Source organism: Medicago truncatula, chromosome 4 (assembly GCF_003473485.1).
Source record: "Medicago truncatula cultivar Jemalong A17 chromosome 4, MtrunA17r5.0-ANR, whole genome shotgun sequence".
NCBI lineage: Eukaryota > Viridiplantae > Streptophyta > Magnoliopsida > Fabales > Fabaceae > Medicago > Medicago truncatula.
Genome location: NC_053045.1, coordinates 60,083,093 through 60,106,826, shown reverse-complemented (window position 1 = coordinate 60,106,826; position 23,734 = coordinate 60,083,093). Strand labels below are relative to the sequence as shown.

The following is a 23,734-nucleotide window of genomic DNA, read 5'->3' as shown; positions in this document are numbered from 1 at the left end:
TTTATCTAAATTTTTTATTAATCCCTTCCATGAGTTAAACGAAATTGGTTTACTCGACATGTGAATATTTATGTGTTTTTGTCTATCTCTTGGGCAAAAAAGTTTGATATAAATCACTTTTAGCCAATTTTAGTTTGAAGACAACTAATACGTAGTGCAAATAACTAATTAGAAACACCTAAATTTTGGATCTGGAAAATACTAATATAGCCACATGTACAAATTACCAAGCCAGCATTAAATTATCAAAAACAAAATCATCAAACCAGCAAAGCAAGTTAAATAGCCGTTTGACTACAGTGAGCAATTTTTCTCCCATCAACTGCTCCATAATTTCATATTGGAGGGCCACGCCACAAAATTCAAATAACCTTACCGGTATCAGCTTAACCCCACTTTGAGACTTGTAGGCATTTCAAACAGGCAGTGACAAACTTTAACATTTGACTTATACATCCTGCAGAAACTATACTAAGATTAGAAAATTGTATGAAAAAACGAGTGGTTGAATACAAAGATTAGAAAAACCACCATTTTTGAGTAACAAGAAACCTGTTCTGAATCTATATAATTTACTCCACCACTACCAGTGCAATATTTTTTACGAAAAAAGTGTTCTGAGTAAAAGAGTATAGAAACTGTATTATAGGTGTAAACCTGAAAATGGTTTAAATCTAAATAGTAATAAACTAGAATTGGCAAGTTATTACTAGAAAAACATACTCATCGATAAACTCCAGTGCAGATAAATCATCATCATTCTGGATACATTTAGTTTGAATACATTCTTCTTGAGAAATTAAAAGGAGACGTCGATTTGAAAAAAGGAATGATATTCGATATTTTCATCTTTCAGAAAAAAATTAGATCTATTCCCAGTGTCCTTTTTACAAAAGTTTTTATTTTCAACCACTACGTAAACCTTCTTCCAAGGGGGATTGAATTTGAAGGTTATACCTTGTTTACATTCTCTTCTATTGTAATCTTTGCTCAAATCAATCAGCATCACTGTGGGTTATGATGGCCTCAACTCTATCAAGTGATGCTTCTAGCCGTCCCGACTGCATGTTGAACATTGGCTCACCAGTACCTAGACCCCTGTATAAAGTTTCAATTAGTCAATCATTCATGAAATAATTGCATGCTAAAAACAAATATAACATGTATAAGCACACTAAAAATTCGTTTATGTAAAAGAATAGTTGAACAAAAAATCATTTATCTGAAGCACATATTTTCTAAGTACTGATTAAAAAAAAAATCAAGATTTCAAAACTTGCCCAGTAAGCTCAGGAAGAATATAGTCAGCCCTCCATCCAAACCGTAAATCAAAGCCAGGGAACAAACCAACTGATGTCTTATTTCGGATTCGGGAAACATTATCTCCACCCAAACATGTTGTGAGCTTCCATTTCCAACCAGTAGCATGCATTTTAAAACTGTGTCCTACACCAACCTGTGCAGATTATGTCAGTGTTAATTGCTTCAAATGAAATGTGGGAGACCAACTTATCATAACATTAACAATAACACAGTGGAATGAATACATAAAAGTGTGTAATAAAAGCAACATTTTGTTACTATTTATAAACATTTTTGCAAGGATCATGATTAAAAAACACAAGAATTCGACATCATCAAACCTGAAGATTCACAAATCTGGTAATTGGGATCTTTTTTGAGAGAATGCGAACATCATGCTGAATGGGCTCATAAATTAACTTCCATTTCCATTCAGGTGTCAAAGGTTTAAATACAAGCTTTGCTTGACATTCATTGATCGGAGCATTGTAGATCTGCACACACAAAATTGATCTCCTGAATATGTAGTAATCATCATGTGAAAACAATTGTCTAGAAGAAGAAAAAAAACTCACAACATTAACTTATTAACTGAAGACATCCAAATATAGAAATGCTTAAATTTCATAGAGCATCATTCCTTTTAATTAAGAATTCTCATTGAAAATTCTTGTATCCGTAGAACAGATGAGTTTAATCACATAGACAGGATAAAAAGACAACATCTAACCATACCACCGTAGTGCGATTAGAACAGAATAATCTCGTTTATGCACCATGCATGATGAACTATGAAAGCAGTATTTACTCTCCCAGTCCCTTTTTGACTGTCAACTTTGTAAAAGAATTTTGTTCTTTATTTGTCATTTTCAAAGTTCAATGCAACATTAACTATTGTTTCGTCTATAATACAACAACAACGAAGCCTTATTCCACTAAGTGGGGTTTGTCCATAATACCCTTAACTATTTATTGCAAAGAGTGAAATAGGTAGAATGAAATAAAAAAACAGTTAAGGGTATTATAGAAAAATGACAAATAATACCATCAAAAGTAACAAAATTTATTAGTTTTCTAAGTATGTGTCAATAATCTTAAAATGAAAACTAAGGAGGGAGTAAACGAAAACTAAGGAGGGAGTAAATGTTAGCTTAGTGATCCAAGCTACAAAACACTGAAACAGTAACCAGACTCTAATACCACATTAAGAAGTCTCGACTTTCGAATCATAAGCTGAGGGCAGGAAATGAAGTGCGGGTACTCTTTAGAGTCCCTATGATAGATACCGGTTCATAATCTTGGAAGAAAAGAAGCCCTGTCAGTGTAAGCTGTCTTTATTGTTGTACCAATATGCAGCCAGTGAGTAAGGAAAAAATAACACAGATAAACACTACAGTGGCAAATCTTCCGTTTATTCAATAGAATTGGCATCTACCAACATATTAAGTTCCCCAATCAAAATACCAGTGTTGTTAAATAGCGGATTTAGCGGCCCTATAACGTAATTTTATCAATAATGTTCCGAAATACCCTGGTTAGTACAAAATGTTGTCAAACAGTGGCATTATATTGTGTATCAGAATTTTATCAAACCACTATTTTACGTGATTTAAAATTGACAACACTGCAAAATCCCCATTCATTCTTTCCTTCGGATATAAATCCATTAAAGGCATGAATTCATTATTTGCTTAGTTGATATGATTTCTCGTAACTTTAGCATTTTAGTTTTAACAGAAGAAGAAAAAAAAGAATGCAAAAACCAGTGCACCGCTTCCTTATCTTTCTCACCGTAATAACACCATTCTTCAACTTCCATAAAAGGTCATCTCAATTTTTCATTACCAATAACAGAGTATACACGTATGTGTTTCTAAGACTTTCCATTTCTCGCAAGAATCCAACTTAACAACAGCAATCCGTAAAAAAAAAAAAAAAAAACAAAACCGAATGTAAAACGTGAGGTTAAGAGACAGATACGAGTTTCACTTCTACCCCATCGAAAATCTTCATAGAACACTGATAACTTGTACGAGAATTGATCAAAAAACTCCTATAGATTTGATTTTTTTAAACCAGACAATTTTATTCACGCAAATCAAGAGTACATAAATTTATACATGAGGACATTAATATTGAAAACTAAATCTTCTCAAACCACCCTAAACATGACAGCACGGCACATAAACATCATATAGTTTTGGCTATATAGCACCTCGAGAACCAGAACCAGAAGTCTCTCCAGAAAGCATAACCCCACCAGTGTTTGCTCCTTTCGGAACAAACTTTCGAGCCCACACATGTTTCCCATTGATTGAAAATTTGACTTTGGAAGCCCCTCTCAGAATCATATCAATAGTACTAACATTATAAAAAACAATTCTAGCAAAAAGTGATTGTTCATTTGATGAAGTTTCTTGCATAAACAAAGCCTCAATGCAATCTCCATAAGCCATAGTAAAAAATTCTTGAACTTCCCATTCTTCAACACGATACCCCCTCGAAAATGTCACAAATAATGTCCTATCATCCGCCGGTATGATTCCTCCTTCTCCATTGTTGTTTCTCAGTTGTTGCACAATTGCACCGGCAATCCCAAACGAACCGAACTGCAGATCCACTGGTCCAATTGAACCATACCAAAAATTGCTGTGCTCTGCCATTCTCTCCGCTAAGTTTCTCAACATCACCTGTTGCATGATGTCACCAAATGAACTCATACAATCTTCTCTTCTTGTTATCTCCATCCCTTTAATAGCTTGCTCACGATTCTCAATAAAGAATCTTGGAGAAATTTCGTTGTCCATCAGGCTTTGAAGCAGTGGAATATCATTTGCTTCAGAAGATGATATTGCAATTAGGGAAGTGTTATTGTTGTTCGTAAGACAAGTGAGACAAATCATTGATTCAACGGCAATGTCATTGATCAAATTAATAGGCGAAGACACAATCCTTACGATAACATTACGAAAACCAACTTTTTCCAACCACAGCCACATAGCAAGCAATCGCATGGAGTCGGAGGGATCACGAGAAAGATTAGTGACAAGGATTTTGTACAGTTCTCTGTCCATTTGGTGGAACAGAAGAATATCGTCTCAGAGAAACAGTGAAAGAAAGTGGAGAATCCGTTGAAGGAAACATGAAACAATGCTATGTTCAATTCGGGAAAGTTGGTAATGTATAAATAGTAGTGAAGAGTCACAACTATTGGTGATATGAGACATGTTCACGCATCAAGAGACGTGTTTTTTGAGTGAGTTCGTAAATGGGTTATAACATTTCAAGTGTACTCGTTACAATTGCAGCGTGAATTTGAAAGGATTACACTGCTTTACACAGTCAGTAAAACAACGTCTGTGTTAATTAGGGTTTATATGTGACATTTGCATGCAACAATTAGAAACACACAAGTGTAAATATTATTACGAAATTTGAAAGTAATAAAGAAAAATTGCGAGGAAAACGTACCTCCATATTGAGAGCAACACGAACACCTTGAATTTCTTTACGGAATTTGAGAAATAACTCAGAAGGCATCAAATTGATGTTGTATAACTCATCCCACGAAGTTGCAGGTTCCTCTTCCACGTTCGAGTTCGATTTCGAATTCGAATCCATTAGAGAAGAGAACTGAGCAATCTGGCTAACGAACGAGTCTCCCAAATGTGATGTTCTTCAAGTTGCTCATAAATCTCTAAATCACCGTTTTATTTGTCCTGTTTGTAAGGGTAGTAGGATAAAAATGTAATTTACCAACATTTATTGAATTTTTTTTATAAGATTGACATTTTAATCCTTAATAATTTTTATCTTAAAATAAAGAATAAAAAAATTACAAAGAGATGAACTGAGTTCATATAACATCAACAAGATAATATAAACGATAAGGAACTAGTTAATTTGAACAAGAGTTCCCTTCTCACAATGTCATCTAATTCATCATTTAGAAATATACTCTTCATTTTATATCTTTAATAAGAGGTGTGAACATGATATCAAAGTTCTACAACCTGCTCTGACAATCGTGGAAAAACCATTTTTCACACCAAATAGAGGTACCTCATCTTCTCACATGTGTAATGATCAAACTAAGAACATTTATTGTTTTAACGATATAATACAATGAATGTGAGTCTCTTTAATCATGTCATTGAGATGATATGATATGAAGCTGGATTGAATGATGATGGAATATGAAGTTTGATCATTATAAGATATGGACATGATAAACATTTATCATATAATATGTTTGATGCGCATGTGATAACAATCTGTCGGAAATAGTACATTTCACTCATAAAACAAGGGTTTGTCTATCCTATGCATTGCATAGGTCAAGACATAAAATTAGTAATTTTTTATTGAAAACTCCAATTAATTATTACATATAAAGGGTTTCATATTTTTGACTTTTTATAATATACTCCCTCCGTTTTAAAATATAAGCAAATTTTACTTTTTAAGTTCATTCAATTAATGATGTATGTGGTCCATAAATAATAGCGATCTCGTTTGTCTTACCTAAAAACTATTTTTGAGACTGAATTTTGATGTGCTCAACAACAATACTTAATACATCCACTCCTTCAAAAAATACTTAATACATCCACCTCGTTTGGGAAAAAAATCTTTTAATCAGTAAACAAAGACATCGATCAAATTAACAAAATTGTATAAAAAAATTAGAAGAAGAAAAAAATTACTATTTTGATTTACTTCAACAATATTTTGATGGTATCTCAACAAAATTGTATCTCAACAATATTATAACGTACTCGACAAATTATTTTCTTTTTTAGTTGAACTCTTTTTTTTTTTTTTGGTCAAGTAGCCTAGTGGCTAGATAAATTCACCTTAAAGATAAATAAGTGGGATGTCCGAGGTTCGAATCCCGACCCCTGCACATATTGTGCATTATCCCTTACCAAATGAGCTAAGCTCATGGGGACAAGAGGTGAACTCTTTATTAATTCATAATAAGTTAAATAATATTAATTAAAATGACAAAATTGTTTACAATTCAAAGGGAAAAAAAAAGACTATTTTTTTATAATAAGTAAAGAATAATATATTATAAAGAGTAGAGGGATGCTCAATCCACATACAACTTAGGTTTTGTTTGGGAGTTTGATGGGGAGTGAAAGGGAATGCAATTGGGTGGAAAATATGAGAAAAAATCGAGAAATTTTTAAAAAAAAATTAAAAGAATAATTTTTTAGAGAAAGATAAATTAATCATATTATTACTATGCTTTATATTTTAAAAATATTATAACAACATAGATTAAATTTGATGAATTCACGTAACCCTTCAAAAATCCTCCTTCAATACAATTTGTTAGTTCCCCAAATGAAGAGGATTTTGTATTATGAAGAAAAGTTAACCTTCAAAGTCGTCCCCTCTCATTTTCCTCTATTTCTTCAACTTACTTATTCCTTTTCTTTTTTTTTCCAAGCTCTCCCCTCTCTTTCCCTCCAAACTCGCAAACAAAATCTTAGGATGAAACAAATGAGAAAGTTACAAAATCATTTTCAGGATTCAATTCTAAAGATACATTGTTGATGTTATATGAACTCAGTTCATCTGTTTGTAATTTTTTTATTCTTTATTTTAATTTCACTATTGATAACCTTACCAAAAAAAAAAAGATACACTTGACGCATAAAATAAATAATAGTGATCTATCTCGTTTGTTTTAGCCAAAAAAACATTTAAAAAGTTTAGGATGATGAAGATGAAGATATGAAAAAGATGATGAATATTTTAAAAAAAAAAAAAACTGTTTTTTTTTAAATATTATTTTTTAATTTATTTATTTCATTATTAATTATTTGGCATTTTTATTTATTTTTTAAATATGTAATTACACATGTGGCATGCATAGTAAACATATATAAAAATGACTTCCAGTAAATCTCAAGTTTTTTTTTGTACAAATCAATTTCAAGTGTTAAGAGAATATTACTATTTTATACTTATAAAAAAATCTCATAAAACCCGCTTGAAAACTTCAGTGATCATTCAATAGCCTGGATGGCGACCACGTAGAGGGAATGTGTAAAAATAAGTTTTAAATCAATAAAATGCATATATTTATGATGTGTTCGCTTCATTGATATGTTTTTTTTTTTTTTTTTTGTAACTTTAGCATTTTAGTTTTGAGGATGTAAAAAGTAAGAACCATCTATAAAGAAAAAATATGTAAAAACCAGTGCATCCCTTGTCTTACTTACTGTAACAAAACACCAATCTTCTAATTTCATAAAAGGAAATTTCAATTTTTCTTTGTTAATAACAGAATATATATGTATTGTGTTTATAATACTTAACAACACCCAAATGTAAAACTTTGGGGTTAAGTCGTCAAGAGATATACGAGCTGCACTTGCACCCCTTCAAAAATCTTCATAAATCCCCGAACGACAATTAACTTGTACAATAATTAGTCAAAAAACTTCTATAAATTTGATTTGATTTTTTTAACTTGACAAATTTATTCATCTAAACCATTATAGTACATAATTTTATCATCAGATTACATAATTTTATTTATGTGAACATTAATATTCTCAAACCACCTTAAATACGATAACACAACACATAAACATCATATAATCTTGGTTATCTAGTAGCTCCAAAATCAAAACCATAAGTCTCTCCAGGAATCATAATCCTGCCGGTGTTTGCTCTTTTCGGAACAAACTTTCTCACCCACACATGTTTCCCATTGATGGAAAATTTGACTTTAGAAGCCCCTCTCAGAATCATGTCAATAGTACTCACCTTATGAAAAACAATTCTAGCGAAAAGTGGTTGCTCATTTGCTTGAGTTTCTTGCATAAACAAAGTCTCAATACAATCTCCATAAGCCATGCTAAAAAATTCTTTAACTTCCCATTCTTCAACACGATACCCTTTCGAAAATGTCACAAACAATGTCCTATCATCTGCCGGTATAATTCCCCCTCTTCCTCCATTGTTGTTGCTCTGTTGTTGCACCATTGCACCAGCGATCCCAACCGAACCAAATTGCAGATTCATTGGTCCAGTCGAACCAAACAAAAAACTGTTGTTCTCCACCATTCTATCCGCTATGTTTCTCATCATCGCCTGTTGCATGATGTCACCCAATGCACTCATACAATCTTCTCTTCTTGTTTTCTCCACCCCTCGAATTGCTTCCACACGATTCTGAAGAAAGAATTTCAGCGAGATTTCCTTTTCCATTAGGCTTTGAAGAAGTGGAATATCATTTGCTTCATAAGATGACATTGCAATTACAGAAGCGTTGTTGTTGTTGGTAAGACAACTGAGACATATCATTGATTCATCAACAATTTCATTGATCAAAATGATAGGCAAAGACATAATGTTTTTCACAACGTTAGGAAAACCAACTTTTTCCAGCCAAAGCCACATAGCAAGCAATCGCATGGACTCAGATGGATCACGAGAAAGGTTGGTGACAAGGATTTTGTAGAGGTCTCTGTCCATTTGATGGAACATAAGAAAATCCTCTTGAGGAACGGTGGAAGAAAGTGGAGGATCCATGGAAGGAAACATGAAACAATGTTATGTTTGATTTGGGAAACTTGGTAATGTTTAAATAGTAGTGAATAGGTCTTTTGAAATTACCATATGTGAAGAAGAAAATGAAAGGGTGTGAGAGTCACGACTATTAGTCACATGAGGCATGCTCATGTTCATGCATTAAGAGACGTGTTTTTTGTGAGTGTAAGTTAGTAAATGGATTATAAAAACTTCAAATGTACTCATTGCAATTGCAACAAGAAAATTCAGTTACAGTTACTTTTCTACTAAAGACACACCTTCCGAGGGTTTGCCAACTCATGTATATACTGTAGAATGAATATTTAGTGAAAAGAATGTGAGGTAGAATGGTACAAAAAAATAAAGACTCACAAAAACTGATAATTTGTTGTGATTTTGATGCAAAAATAGGAAAGATAATGTCAAAAGAACATATATGAAATGACAAGCAATCATGAATATCGTTGCATATTTCAATATATTAATTTATGTATTGAAAAACCTAAATTAACGCACCGAAATTGATGTTAAGAAAAATCAAATCATAGACCTTGAAAGGAGCACACTTTAATGTCCTAGTCAAACACCACAAGACCAACTCGAGTGAATAGAGTTTTCTATATAATTATAAGAAATACTAACGAGTGTCCTTAAAATATTGTTTACAAAATTAAAATAAGTAGTAAGAATAATAACTTTTGTATAGAAACTTAAGTAACTTTTGCATAGAAACTTGTGCATTTATGATTAAGAGAAATATTTGATTTGCATAGAAACTCGAGTGATTTGGTTTGTATTTACTTTTATGAATTTCTTAAACAATCTTTTTAGAACACTTTTTTTTAGAGAGAAGAGAAGAGAGAACACTTTAGCATAACTTATGATTGTATGTAATCATTTGTAAAAATGAAATAAAAAACTTATTATTTTGGTGTGACGTGTAAGAAAAGACTTAAATATATTGTTTGAGTTTTTCTTTTTTAGAAATCATCATTGTTTCAGTTATTAGTGCCTCTTTCACATTATCCAGCATTGGAAGGTCTAACAAATCACTTGAAGCATGAACAAGCAATCATATTTGTAATGGTAAATCTAATTTTGATAGAGAGTATTGCTAAGGAGTATAACTCAAGGAGAATTGAGTTAATTAAGAAATTAAAATACAACTATTGATAAAATAAAAATAACATTTACTGTATTACAAATTCAGATGATGGATTTTTTTATTTAATTTCTAGTATTATAATATATAACATTTGTAAAAGTTTGCCTTTTAGTAGAATATAGTGTTGTTTCTGTGAGCATAGTTCAATAGGTAAGAACATTCACTATATATGCATATGCAGAGACTGAAGTGGGATGTCAATGAGTATCCATGGATACAGATAGTACAATACTCGTCTCCGTTTCGTTGGATAAATATGATATCAGTGTATGCTCTGTACCAGCGTGGGTACCCACTATACGACTATCCCGCATGTTTTGAGGTATTCATGAGTACCCATGAATTTTGAATTTATTTATTTTTTGGTAAAAAGAATATTTTTGTTTTAATTATCAAAAAACTTTAACTTTTAAACATTCATACATAATCCATTCAAATTTCGTAAATCATACATAATCCATACAAAATTAATAATTCTTGCATCGTGCGTGTCAATTTACGAAGGAACGAAATACATGACATAAAAGAAGTAACCAAGACACATATAAAGAAATTACTGAACAAAGAAGTGAAGAATTTTTTTTTAAAAAAAAAATCTCAGTTTCACACCAAAAGATTAAATCAATTTCCACATAGAAATAAGAAACAAATTGATATACTCATGTATTCATCTAAAATTAGAAAGCTCTAAAATTTAAAATAAAAAACAAATAATCATGCTAAGAAGAAGGAAAAAAAAGAATGAGAAGAAGAAAACTAGGGTGCACCAAAAGGGAAGAGGAAGAAAAAGTTGTGACATAAGAGAAAAGATGTCGTACAGCCGTACAATATTAAACTAGGGTTTTTTGAGATCTCAAACTCTTACACACACACAAGGATAATATAGTAATTTATTTAATTTATTATTGGGTATGAGTATCCGTGGACACGGGTATCATCAAATCCGTGTCCATATCCTTAAAATAATAGGTAGTAAAATACCCGTTTATTATACTCGTTTAGTTACCCGCCCCGTGCCCATGACAGATTTTACCCGCGGACATAAGTATTTTTGGCACCCCTAAGCTGAAGTTTGAACCTTGAATTCACCGTTTATTTAGTTTAAGGGGTATAATTATAGCCACTAAACTACTTCACAAAAAATGAATATAATAAAAAAAAAATTACAGAATAATAATGTTATTTATAACATATTTGAGTTTTTTTTTTAATTTATAAATAATTAACTTTATTTGATGCTCTGGTGGACATTACTTTTTTTTAATAGAAAATAATTATCTTGAATATTTTTAAGATATACTTTCGAAAAAATTAAAATATATTTTTCACTGGTAAAATAGTTATTGAGGTTGATAAAGGGTCGTTTGTTATTGATTAAAATAAAAGTTATTTTGATATTAACAATTTAGAGATTTTTTATTGAGTTTTTAAGGAAAAACAAAAACTATGTTGTGTTTGATTACAATTTTAAAAATATATTTTGCATTTCACTCTTTGGTAAATAGTTTTCTTCAATATTTAAATAGTTTTTCCGATTTTAGTTTAAAAATCATTTTGAAAAAGCTTACACACAGATATATTAAAACATAAAAATTAAGTTTTTTTAATAATATATTTAACAAGCGGGCCTGTATCAACAAATATGGCTTCTCTCCCTAATTATGTATTTTTACGAGGAAAATAAAAAATTTAGGATATTGCGTAGATTTTATTTGGAGGGGAGGATTTTGAAGTAGTAAATCTATATTTTAGTATATATTTAAGATTTTAAGAATTTGAAATAATAACATGATTTATGATTCTAAAAAATATTAGTTACACTTAATTTTTTTATTTTTTTTAAGAAGTTAAATTAGTCCATCCAAATTGGCACCAGAGAGAAATGAACCTGAAACCTTGAGGAGGAGCACACTCCCAAATCTCAAACCATTCCCAGTAAGCCAACCCATACATAATTACACTTATTAGTTACACTTAATTAATACAATTATCACGAGAATCGAATCCATACGTAATTGAATCAGTCTGCTTCGGTCATATGATATTAAAACAAACATTTTTAGTCGTATGTTTGAACATAAGTAACATAAAAGATGTATATATTTGTCGTTTATGACCAAGGGTGTGTTTGTTTCAAGTTATATTCGTAAATTTCTGGGAATAAAAAGATAGAAATATGCATGCCTATGTTTGTTACAAGTTTGCTAAATTTTATTCTTGAGTATAAAACGTTCCTGGGAATAGAAAATGTTTCCCAAAGAAAAAGGGTGGGAATAAAGTTCCCATGAAGATGGAAATAATTTCATATGTAATTACATTATAATCCTTATTTTTATGGTTCTCAGAAATATTATAATGTTAAACAAACATCTTTTTTCTATATACCTTGGAATAAAATTCTCATCTTTACGTACGAAGGAATGTTATTCCTAGGAATAAATTTGGTAAACTTGAAACAAACACACCCTAAATAAATCTTGCACATGCTTCAAATTAAAATCGACTCTAGGCAATCATTTGTGTCCGTTTTCACTTAATTAAAATAATCATTACAAGAATCGAATTCATGCGTATTGGAATGAGTCTTTCAAATGATTTAGTCAGATGATCTCAAAAAATCATCTTTATAGGTAGCGCTGAATGTAACATAAAAAGTGTATGTACTCGTCGTTTGCAAGAGTCAAAACTATGTCTGACTAAACGAATCTAGCATCAAGTTAATATTGACTTGAGACAATCATTTGCACTAAATGTAAGTTAAATTGAACACATATTTTTATGAATATAAGTATGTAACGATGAAAAGTTATAGGTGGGAGCAATTTAAATTTTGTTAGAAGTGTTGAATCAGTCGTTAAGTGCTTGTCAGCTACTGTATTATTAAAAAATTATAAATAAATGATGTGTATACGATTTATTTAATTACTCAAAAGTCTTTTTTATGGATGCCCATACAAGTCTAAACCATTCAAGATATGCCATTGAAACTCATCCTACATTGTAAATACCAATCAACGTACACTATAAATATACACATAGGTTGAGGGAATAATGTGATGATGAAAGAAGAAGTTGGGCAGCTTCCTTTCAGCAAATCAAACCACCTGCACTCGCGTTTAATTGGATATATGATAGAACACAATAATGGAAAAACCAAGGTTTTATAACTCGAGAGTTTACCTCAACTCGTTTTAGCTACGTAAACTCGTACGAGTTTACCTAAAATTACCTAAAATTAAAATTATATAAAATTTATTATATATATAGCATATGTAAACCAATTAACCACATTTAAATAATAAACTCTAACAATAAAAAACAAAATTTATTAGTACATTTAAACTCTTTTTCATCTTTAGTTGTAACTTTAACTTCAATTGTTCCATTTTCTCATTTAAATACTTGAACAAGTAATATATTTGAATGATTTCAAAACAATCAATAATAACAAGCTTCTGAATGCATTCCCTAAAATTCAATGTATGTCATTCTCACCCATTGGGATTAAAAAAAAAATTGGATTTTGAAAGAAAATGAGACAAAAAAAAATTCAAAGGTAAACTCGGACAAGTTTACACGAGTTTACCGAATTTAACACGTGTTAACTCGGTCAAACTCGTCAAACTTTTCGATTTCACCAAAAACCGAGTTTACCTCCGAGTTAACACGTTTTTGCCACCTAAAAACGTAAACTCGAACGAGTTTACGTGTTAACACTCGATTTGTGGAAACTTTCTATTATTTGTATGGGATGGGATAGACCACAGAACACTGAGTACAATTCATCTTGTAGCCTTCAATTAGAGGCCTAAATTCTACTCCTGCTCCTAAAATAAGTTCGTTGAACTGAAAATACCATATCTATAAGTGAAAATAACATTTCTATAAATAGGGGTAAACCGCCGTATGTATGGTAACTTCCCGTATATTATTGAAAACCCCTCACAAAACTATCTTACTTGGCATCATAGCAGCATGTGTACGCATTCCATTGAAGCCGGTAAGAAAGAAATCAACGAGCAATGAAGGATTCAACCTCCAAGAATTCATCACTAAATAATCATTTCTAAACAAAAACATTATTTAAGGCATCGGCCAACTTCATCGAAAATTGAATACTTACCAACGGTGTTCATTTTCTTACAGTAGAAGATGGCGGCCCAGAAGGAAACTATACAGCTGCAACCAATCGCTTCTTTGATTTTGTTCGTGTTTTGAATGTGTGATATCTTTGAATAACAATCAAACCAATTTCAAAATTGACAACAATTGTCTATGCTAATAAGTAGGTTTTCCAGAGTCATAATATACAACACTACTCGGTAGGTTTAAGACGAGTTCACACATAGATAACATTCTCCGTTACAAAACAAACTCATAAACTCACTTGCTAAATGTTCAATTCATGTAAAAAAATCAGTGTACTTTATTGTCTTTGTTTCCGCTACAAATGGCCAAACCAGTTATATCATGACCCTCAGCTACAGAGTTGAGATCAGACCAGGAGTATGAGCGCAAAGGATGATTTTGTGCGGGAGGACGAGGAAGTGAAGTAGTTGCCGATAACCTATTAGGTCGTGAATGAAGGGGAGGAAGTGGACAAGGAGGAGATATTGATCTAGAAGCGGAACTCTTCCCCTCATCACCACTGTCAGCATTGCTGTTCAGATTCAGACAAGATGTTCGTCGACCTAAGCTTGAAGTTCTCTTTGAGTTTGTTATTCCACCAACATTTGCATAACTGCGGCTCCTCCCTATCAGTAAGTTACGGGCTAGTGAATCCTTGCGTTTTTTAGCATAAGGGTCTTCTGCTTTTACTATCTCTTGCAAACAAGTCGCACCTGCTGCATCTGCTAAGTCTGTGAATGATTTTGATTTTCCAATATAAAAGTTGGATATGCTTTTCCTGAATCACACAACAACATTACATAAGTTGATAAAACTACATCTGAATTGAAGTGATCACAGCATCCAATCATTGTAGTTGAGATAGATATATAGTCTTCAGTATGTTGGTAGTTCATCTTGTAAATTCAGATTCAACTACTGAATCAAGATGAACACGTTCATCATAGCATTAGCACATGTATACTAACCCTTTTTTCCAAAGTAAAATTTGTAAGAAAACTTTTGCATTCAATGTTATGATAGCACTAAGTAATTTTAGAAGCATGAAATTGACTTTAACATGTTTGGATATCCTTAACTTAAATAATATTCAAACCTAAATTAATCTACATCCAACTCACTGTTAACTACTACTAATATAATTTATTATTGTCAAAATAAATTTTTGTCTCTCAGAAAGTAGGGAAAAAAAACTCTTCACTGGACACTTAAATATAATGAATTTAGGGTTAATAGATTTTTACCCTCTGAATATAGTTCATTTCTGGTTTTTCCCCTGTAATTTTTTTTTTTACCCCCTAATAGGCCAAACAAAAACCAATTTTTTTTTTAAAAAAAAATTTCGTTTTTGTTTGGCCTATTAGGGAGGTAAATCAAAACAAAAATATTTTACACGGGTAAATCAAAAATACAATTTTACAGAGGGAAAACCGGAAATGACCTATATTACAGGGAGTAAAGACCTATTAACCCATGAATTTATTTCTGTTAATTGAATCCAACACAAATGACAAATCCATCTGGCAACCAACCAACACCGACGTGTGGACCTCTTCAATTCTCAAACTTCTCATATTTATTGGATATCCATAGAACAGAAATAAAGTATGAAGTGTAATATAAAAAAATAGAATAAAGAATGCAATATATTTGGACACAAAGAGGCTACATGCATTTACTTCATAGAAATAGAAAAGGAGAAGAAGGATTTGTATGTAATAAACAAAATGTCAAGATGGAGATCCTTTCCAAAGTTTTATACTTTGGAGTAGTAGTAACCTTTGGATAAAGGTAATTTTGACTACTTCTGATTAAGAAACCTTAGTTATTTATGAGTTTGTTTTTAAAAGGGGCTGCTAACTTACACCCATCTAAAAACACTAAGATGCAAGTTAGCAAGTTACACCCACCTAAAATTATTAAGGTGCAAGTTAGCAACCTACATAAGGCCATCCTTGAAAATTCGGAGACTCGGCTCTGGGAATGAAAAGAGGCCGATGATAAAATCAAAACGTATTTTTTTTAAAAGAGCAATGTTCTATTTATATTTTTTTTAAAAAGATAAATACAAGGTGCCGTATATATGCGATACACCCAGAGGTGAAAATGTTCTATCTATATATGCTTTCTTACAAGTGCTTATTTTCCTTTTCAGATTTTGTGAATAGGGAAAATGTTGCAATTTGAAATTGTGTTTTTCAAGTTTTTGCTGATAGAGATGAAGGTAGATTCTGTATGTTTGTATCTGGGTGGCTGAAATTGATGTTCTTGTTGACAGCGATGAAGATTAAAGATGGATCTCATGTATTTGTCTTTTGAAACTGGAACAAAATCCTAATTACAACTTTGTTTTATGTTATATTATAGTTTTTAATTGGCTCAACAAATTATAAAAACTAAATTTCTTCAATGCTCATACAACATTCTCAGGAGAGGATGATGTTATTCTGTAAAATTCATGGTTATTCTGTAAAATTGAAGAAAATGAAGTGGATTCAGGTTTCTCTCTCCTCTAATTAACACACTACCGTTAGATTAATCAAATGGTTGAGAACCGCGCAGGAGAGAATATGGCAGGAGTGGATCCATTTCCAAAAAAAAAATTTGAGGCCCATCCTTGAGGGAGGCCTAGCTTGTTTGATATTTTTGATATATACTATATATATATATATATATATATATATATTGTTAGAAGGGCAATTTTTTGATATAGTTTTTGATATATATATATATATATATATATCAAAAATATTAATGTGCAAGTTGTATATCCATCCTTCATATCTATTCCTACTTGTCTTTATGGTTGATTTGTCATCCATTTACTATTTTGATCTAATCTAAAATTTATGAGGTTGGTCCACTTGCAAGCTGTCCTAAATTTGTCACCCCTACTTAGAAGCAAATTCATAATAATGTTGTAAAGTTTAATTATCTATTCTACAAATGCATCATTATATTGAATAATGTCTTGTGAGTCCCTAAAATTATTAACGAGGTGCTCAAACATTATTAAAGATGCTCTAACAATGTCAACTCACCCCAGCACTTTATTTGGATGGTGGAGATCTATTATTATTCCCATCTATTACACTAATACTCAGTTAAATAATCGGAACAAGATATATTCTAAAATCCACTTACCCTCAGGCCCCAACCAGAAAAAGCAGATCATTAGAATAATGAATGGTGAGCAAGCATTAAACACATTATCTTGAGCAAAACAAAATTAATTAGAGTAGTTTAAGCTAATGCACTTTTTTTACTGATGTCTATTGAAAATGCTAATATTGATTAGAGTAGTTGTAGTGAATTAGTTATATGAATTATTTAATTAGATGAGGATATCATTGAAAAATAATTGGAGACAAAAAAATATTCCAAACATGAAGCTTAATTGAAAGATTACACAACTTGATGGGATATTTCTTTAATGTTTTTATAATAGATAAAATGACAATAGCCATTAAAAACTCAATCGAAATTCAAACCCTAATCCGAAAGTCCAATCTAATAATTTCATATTTTTTTATCCGTTAAGCTAGGACTTCTTTAATGCCATTCATTAAGAAAAATAAGAACCTTAGATGCTCCTTTTCTCTAAAAAAAAAAAAAAAAACTTAAATGCTTTTTTCCGTAATGGACACACACAGGACAATAACATGTGATGATTTCTCTTTGATTAAACAAAGATAGAACCTTATCATCGGTTTCTATTTAAGTAACAGGTAAAAAAACTCAGCGGTAAGACAGTAAATTCATAAATCATCAAATCCGGCAAAACAAAATCATATACTGTGCTTTATTTCGTAGTTCTTGAACCTAGATGCTAAAATTAGTAATAATTATTAAAAAATAAAAAATAAAAAAAATCAATAATCCAAGTTTTTATAAACAAAAAACAATCAATCAATAAACCCAACAAAACCATGACCATGAGCTACTAACTAGAGAAAGTTTGAAGCTAGATGAAAACCCAGTAAAAAAAACTTACTTGACCGGTAAATCTTTCTCCAAATCTTTCATAGTATCCAAAGGCCCTTTGAAAGAGTTTTTCTCAACTTCTTCCCGGTCAGAGGAATCATCTTCCGATGAATCACTGTTCCTCCCAAGGGAAGAAGAAGATGAGACACAAGAATCAGTATCAGAATCATCCTCCGGAAAATCCTGATCACAGATCGAGTCGTATTGGTTGAAGCTGCTTGACCTTTCCATGGTTTCAAGAGACAACGGCATCGTTTCAGCAAAGAGATAGATAGATAGTGCGTTAGAGAACAAAGAAAAGAAGAGAAGAATATTGTATATTGTGTTTGTTGTGTGAATGGAAATGAAAAGACACAGTAACAAAGGGTTTGTGGATATAAATATCTGGTAAGTAGCACATGGGTATCAGAATTTCTCCACCATAGGCTAAAGGAAACAGTGATTGGTAAATTAATATTTTTTTAATCTAAAGTTTTGGTTGATTAAATTTATTTATAAGAATTGTCGTAGAAAATAATTAAAGAATAAAATAGAGGTGGGTGGCAAAGACATCTTATCCTCATTGAATTGAATATTAAATAAAAATGATTAAAAGACAGAAAGATTATCTGTTTGGGAAAAAACCAAACATTTTTGTTGCTTTTGAAAAATTAGATGTTTCTAGTGATTGCTGAGAATTGGTTGACTGTGGACCGTTTGATTGGGTTTATATGGTAAGTAACTTTGAACCGGATCTCAAATGGAGGATCCCCACCACTTGTCTCACCCACCATTTCTTGTTTATTCCTTCCTCTACTTCCTTTTTTTTTTAACTCGGTATCCGATCGATTAATTCGAGGGGACCAATCCCACCGTCCACTTGCGGAGGTCATGTTTAAAGTATAAACCTAGTCCATCGATTTTGGCATCAGAGAAAATCGAACCTGAAATCTCTGGAAGAACAAATTCCAAGATCCCAAACAAACAGAGACCTCTACTTCCATTTTTAAAATAGTGTTAGTAGTAATAATAAATCAAGCATAATGTGTTATTACATAAAATTTGGTTTTTGACATAGCACAATTATATTATTTCATTATTAAATGAGAATATAAAATGGAAACCAACTATAAGAATGTGGTTGTTTGAGTTAAGACAGACGACCAAATAGTAGATTTGTCTCTAATAAAAACAACTTTAGAAATTTTCAATACAGAATAAAATCTGCCAACAAAACAATCCACATTTATGAAACAAAACTCTGAGACATCATCTTTGGGTTGTGAAAAGCATCCACCAATATTTTGCAATCAAGCTCAAAGTCAACATTATTCAACAAATCAAAGACAAGGCACTTTTCTTTCAACCGCCAAAGTTAGAGGCTTCCACCCTTCCATTTTGGCAAGAACAGAACACCCTTCATCCCCATGCAGACACACACTTCAATGCCAACATGATTTTGCCTCAAGGTGAAAGAAGCATCAATATTGCACTACGGCTAACAAGCTTTATATTTGAAGTCCACTTGTCCCTAGGAGCAGACAGCAGCAGCATGACAAGATAAATGTTTTGGGATCGCGACCAATATTGCATGGTTGTTCAATGATGTTATATCACATGTTTGAATGTTGTGACTCTATCACTATAGTACTATGCTCGAGTTGTAAATAAGAAAATCCAAATCCTTGAGAAAGTAATAAATTTACATCATTACAAAAGGATCGATGTACGTTGCTCTATCAATAAGAAAGACTCTGGTTAAATTAAAGGTGTAGCTTTCCATCCTCTCCTAGATCACGGAAGCAGATTCTACTCTTTTGTCTCAAAGTCTAAATCTATTAGACACATAATTTCGTCATATACACCGAAGAAGATTCTTCACTTTGAGCAAAAACCTTCAACTTCTTGTTTAAGTGTCAATTTCTGGTGACATGCAACAGTGTAGTGTCCAACAATAATATTACTCATTCTTCATTCAGTAATTACGGTGAGTAGTAAACTTTTGATCTTACTCTATCATCAGTTCATCACAATCACATAACTAAATTAAAGAGACACGCTAGCAAGGGAGACAAAGGTAAGTGCCTGTACTCAAACTAATATGTACTCCCATAATATTACAACTTTCTGAAGTTTGCCCTAAAATTGTTCACATGGTTCCAAAGAAATTATACTTTATGCATGAAGTTATCGAATTTTAGTCTTTGAGACAAAAGGAGTAGACTGAGTAAAATTATCAAATTTTAGTCAACAATTATACTTTATGCATTTCTATGTATTTGACTATAAAAAAAATTTAAATGAAAAAGTGAATTTACGAGGCACAAAAATAGAAGTTAGCTTTATTTTATAAAAAATGACTGATTTAAATTTGTTTTCTTATTAGGACAGCATCGTAGAACTCGTTTTATTATAAAATATGCTATTATTAGTTTCAAAGTAAAAAGACATCAGCCACGAGGAGAGGGAGGGTAGCACGTTGCTAGCTGTGGAATGGAGGAGTGGGCCGGCAGGTCCTTTCCTACATTTTTTTATTATAAACACAGGGATAGTGCCTCGTGTCAACGCTAATAAAGGGTCATGAACTCGCGATTCACAAGCTTAAACTTTCCACAAACACCCGTTTGGTAAGAGGTAAGAGCTTAATTGATTAGTCCTTGTTAGGTGCTCGGCTGACAGAAATAATGCATTGTTATATGTATGAACGATAGTTTAGTCCTTATTAATCACTATATTATTTGATAAACAAAATAGCTTAATTCATTAAGCCTTAGTTGTACATAAGTAAGTGCTGATTAAAAACTAGTGGGATTCTACAGTGCAGTCAGAAAATTGATTTTTTTGGAAAAGTTATTTTGTTTAACTTTGATTTAATCAAAGATACAATTGATATAATGACACACTTTATGGGCAAATGTGCAATACACCATATAATCTGACGTGATATAGATTAAATAATTGGTCATTTAACTTCACCAGAAAAGTCATTATCGTGACTTCATTGTAGAATTTTTCTTAAAAACAAATGGGCCTTTGTGGAGAAAAGTAGATTCATTGAATACACTCGTAGTGGATCTCACATTGTTAAAATAGGGGTTCAGGTATGCTCAATTTAGTCTATTTAGGGGTTTGGATGCAAGACATGTGGCAAAAAAACATCCAAAGGCTGAGATTTTAAATTAAAAATAATTATTTATTTAATTAAACAAAATAAAAACCGTTATGTTTCTCTTCCGCACAAACAGTGTCAGATCCCTGCTTTTTCCACTACACCACCGCCCCTCTTCCCTTTCTCTGCCGCCGCTCTCCAACGCCTCCGTTGAAACCACATGTATCATCGTCGTCGCAAACCTTTTCTTCTTCGTGTTTTCATCTTACTCTCGTCATTGCTGTGACACTCACTCCTCCGGCCACCAGAACATAAAATGTCGAGCAATAAACAAAGAAGGTAATTGAAGAACCATTGGGCAAATACAAAATCCAAACACTACTTTAATCGAGGTGAAAATCAAATAAAGGTTGAGGATTCAATTGGTGTTACAAACTGTTTGATTGATTTGAGATTGAATTTGCTGAAATATTACGACAGATGTAAGAATGGCAAAATTGACGGCGGTGGTGGAAGGCAGCTGCGTCAGAGAGATGAAGAGGGCGGCGACGACGGAGAGGGAAAGAGGACGGTGGTGAAAAGGGTAGCGGCAGAAGGAAAGATGGCGGTGGTGAAACGTCGTGAAAAGAAAACGACGTGTTTAAGGAAAAAAAATGTACTAGACTTTTTTTTAATTAAATAAATATTTATTTTAATTTAAAATCTCAGCCTTCGAATGTTTTTTTGCCACATATCTTGCATTCAAACTCCTAAATGGATTAAATGGAGCATTACCTAAATGAGCATACCCAAACTCTAAATAGATGAATGTAGTTAAAATGTAATGTTATGGAATTATTAGACTTATTTAATAAGTTTATTAAGGATGCAAAAGTGAAGGATTTGAGTGTTTATCGAATATTATAATTAAAAAATTAAAAATAAATGATGTATGCACTATCAATAATGGAGAACTTTGCTATTGATTTTTTTACAAAAATAAATTATATTCATTTATTTAAATTGATAAAATAAATCGATACAATAAATTCAAACTCGTTAAAAACAAAAATGAAGAATTTACGAACAAATTCACAACATCCACGTTAATAGTATAAAATGGCTGAGTATATACCTATATGACAATATTCAAGCCATTGGAATATTCATGTCCTTGCATATGCAACGTTCACAACGCGAAAATCATTAATTGAATCTGCAATTGATGAATGTTAATCTTTCAACCTGAATCAAATAAACAATCTGCTAAGACGGAAAATAAAAAAACAACTCAAAAAGACGGAAAATCAAAATAAACAAAGTTGTGCGAGACGACGAGATCACAAAAATAAACGAAATAAAACTGAAAAATATATAAAAATCACTTATTTAACTAAAAGAGGAAAAATAAACAATTCAGATGAGTGATTTTGAGTCAAAATTTAACTCTAAATCATTCATCTTTGACAAATCAAGAAGAAAAATTGTGATGGCAAAGGTTCGAGAAAGGGGGACAAATTAGATTTCAATTCTTGATTCTCTAATATTATATGAATATTTCCATGCGATAGATGATTTTCACCCCTTAGAATTTTAACAAATGGCACATGATTAATCTTACCTATAAATACGTAGTGATACAGTATTTTTTTCTTTCTTCTTTCTATTTTCTTCTTTTCTCTAAATGTGTGTGTGTATATATATCCTTTTTTTAGGAAGATATGTATATATCCAAAACTATTTTAGAGATGGAGGAAGTTTTTCTCATTTCCATGGCCGTAGGAGGTCCCATCAATTTGGATCCACGACAGTCCTTTTTGGACTCAATCTCTACCCAAACACATTTGGACACGTTTGATTTAAGATTTAGGTGTATAAAGATAGTTAGATAGATATTAGATACTGATAAATGAGCAGGACCAGAAAAAAGAAAGAAAAAAAAAGAGGTAGATGCCTTATTTGTTTGAAGGAAATAGACAGATGCATGGGTGGTACCTATTTTTTTTTTCTTCTTTTTTTATGATAATGCATAACCGTATTTTGAAAACAACCTTGAGTGAAATTTTGTCACGTGTTTAACATTAGGAAAAAGTGGAACGATATTTCTACATAAATTTTAGACAATTTTTGTGACGGTTATTTTTTTTTCTCTTTTTATTGAATAAAAATAATAGAAAGATAGAAAAAGAGGGAGAATAAAAATACATGTGAGTAAAAGAGAGAGTTATTTCAATAATTGTTAAAAAGTAGTTGTACAAATATCATTTCTCTATGAAAAATACATTTCTTAACATACTCCTTCCGTTTTTAATTATAATATCATTTACAAAAAAGTTTCACTCCTAAATATACAAATTTATTTATGCTCTTTATAACATCAAACATATATTTAATAAAATATAATTTCCTAATGTCATACACATTTGAGATAACATTTTTTTGAAGAAACATTTGAGATAACTTTATTATTTCAACAAATAATCAATAAACGTTATTTTCAAACGTGTTTTTAGAGACGTTATTTTAAACCGTTA

The 23,734-nt window shown here is 31.5% G+C and overlaps 4 protein-coding genes across 5 annotated transcripts; all 4 read right to left on the bottom strand.

The window, feature by feature from the left end:
* Positions 1-152: 152 nt before the first annotated feature.
* Positions 153-5,009, bottom strand: LOC25494172 (uncharacterized). Of its 2 annotated transcripts, none has more exons than XM_024782827.2 (5): positions 4,774-5,009; positions 1,644-1,796; positions 1,281-1,456; positions 958-1,098; positions 153-466 (listed from the first exon to the last, which is right to left on the bottom strand). In XM_024782827.2, the coding sequence occupies exons 1-4, from the start codon at positions 4,921-4,923 to the stop codon at positions 996-998; spliced, it is 582 nt and encodes a 193-aa protein (XP_024638595.1). In that variant the 5' UTR covers positions 4,924-5,009; the 3' UTR covers positions 153-466; positions 958-995. The 2 variants fall into 2 exon arrangements, with proteins under 2 accessions (XP_024638595.1, XP_024638594.1); XM_024782826.2 differs by having other exon boundaries at positions 153-457; positions 4,774-5,008.
* Positions 2,391-4,767, bottom strand: LOC120580186 (uncharacterized). The gene has a single exon (XM_039833611.1). It carries the CDS (start codon positions 4,374-4,376, stop codon positions 3,507-3,509), a length of 870 nt encoding a protein of 289 aa, XP_039689545.1. The 5' UTR covers positions 4,377-4,767; the 3' UTR covers positions 2,391-3,506.
* Positions 5,010-7,818: 2,809 nt separating the features above from the next.
* LOC25494170 (uncharacterized) lies at positions 7,819-8,860 on the bottom strand. The gene has a single exon (XM_013602951.2). The coding sequence runs from the start codon at positions 8,854-8,856 to the stop codon at positions 7,927-7,929; it is 930 nt and encodes a 309-aa protein (XP_013458405.1). The 5' UTR covers positions 8,857-8,860; the 3' UTR covers positions 7,819-7,926.
* A 5,382-nt stretch (positions 8,861-14,242) lies between these two features.
* On the bottom strand, positions 14,243-18,579 carry LOC25494169 (uncharacterized). Its single transcript, XM_013602950.3, has 2 exons — positions 18,144-18,579; positions 14,243-14,927 (listed from the first exon to the last, which is right to left on the bottom strand). Exons 1-2 carry the CDS (start codon positions 18,383-18,385, stop codon positions 14,438-14,440), a joined length of 732 nt encoding a protein of 243 aa, XP_013458404.1. The 5' UTR covers positions 18,386-18,579; the 3' UTR covers positions 14,243-14,437.
* Between the last annotated feature and the right edge of the window lie 5,155 nt (positions 18,580-23,734).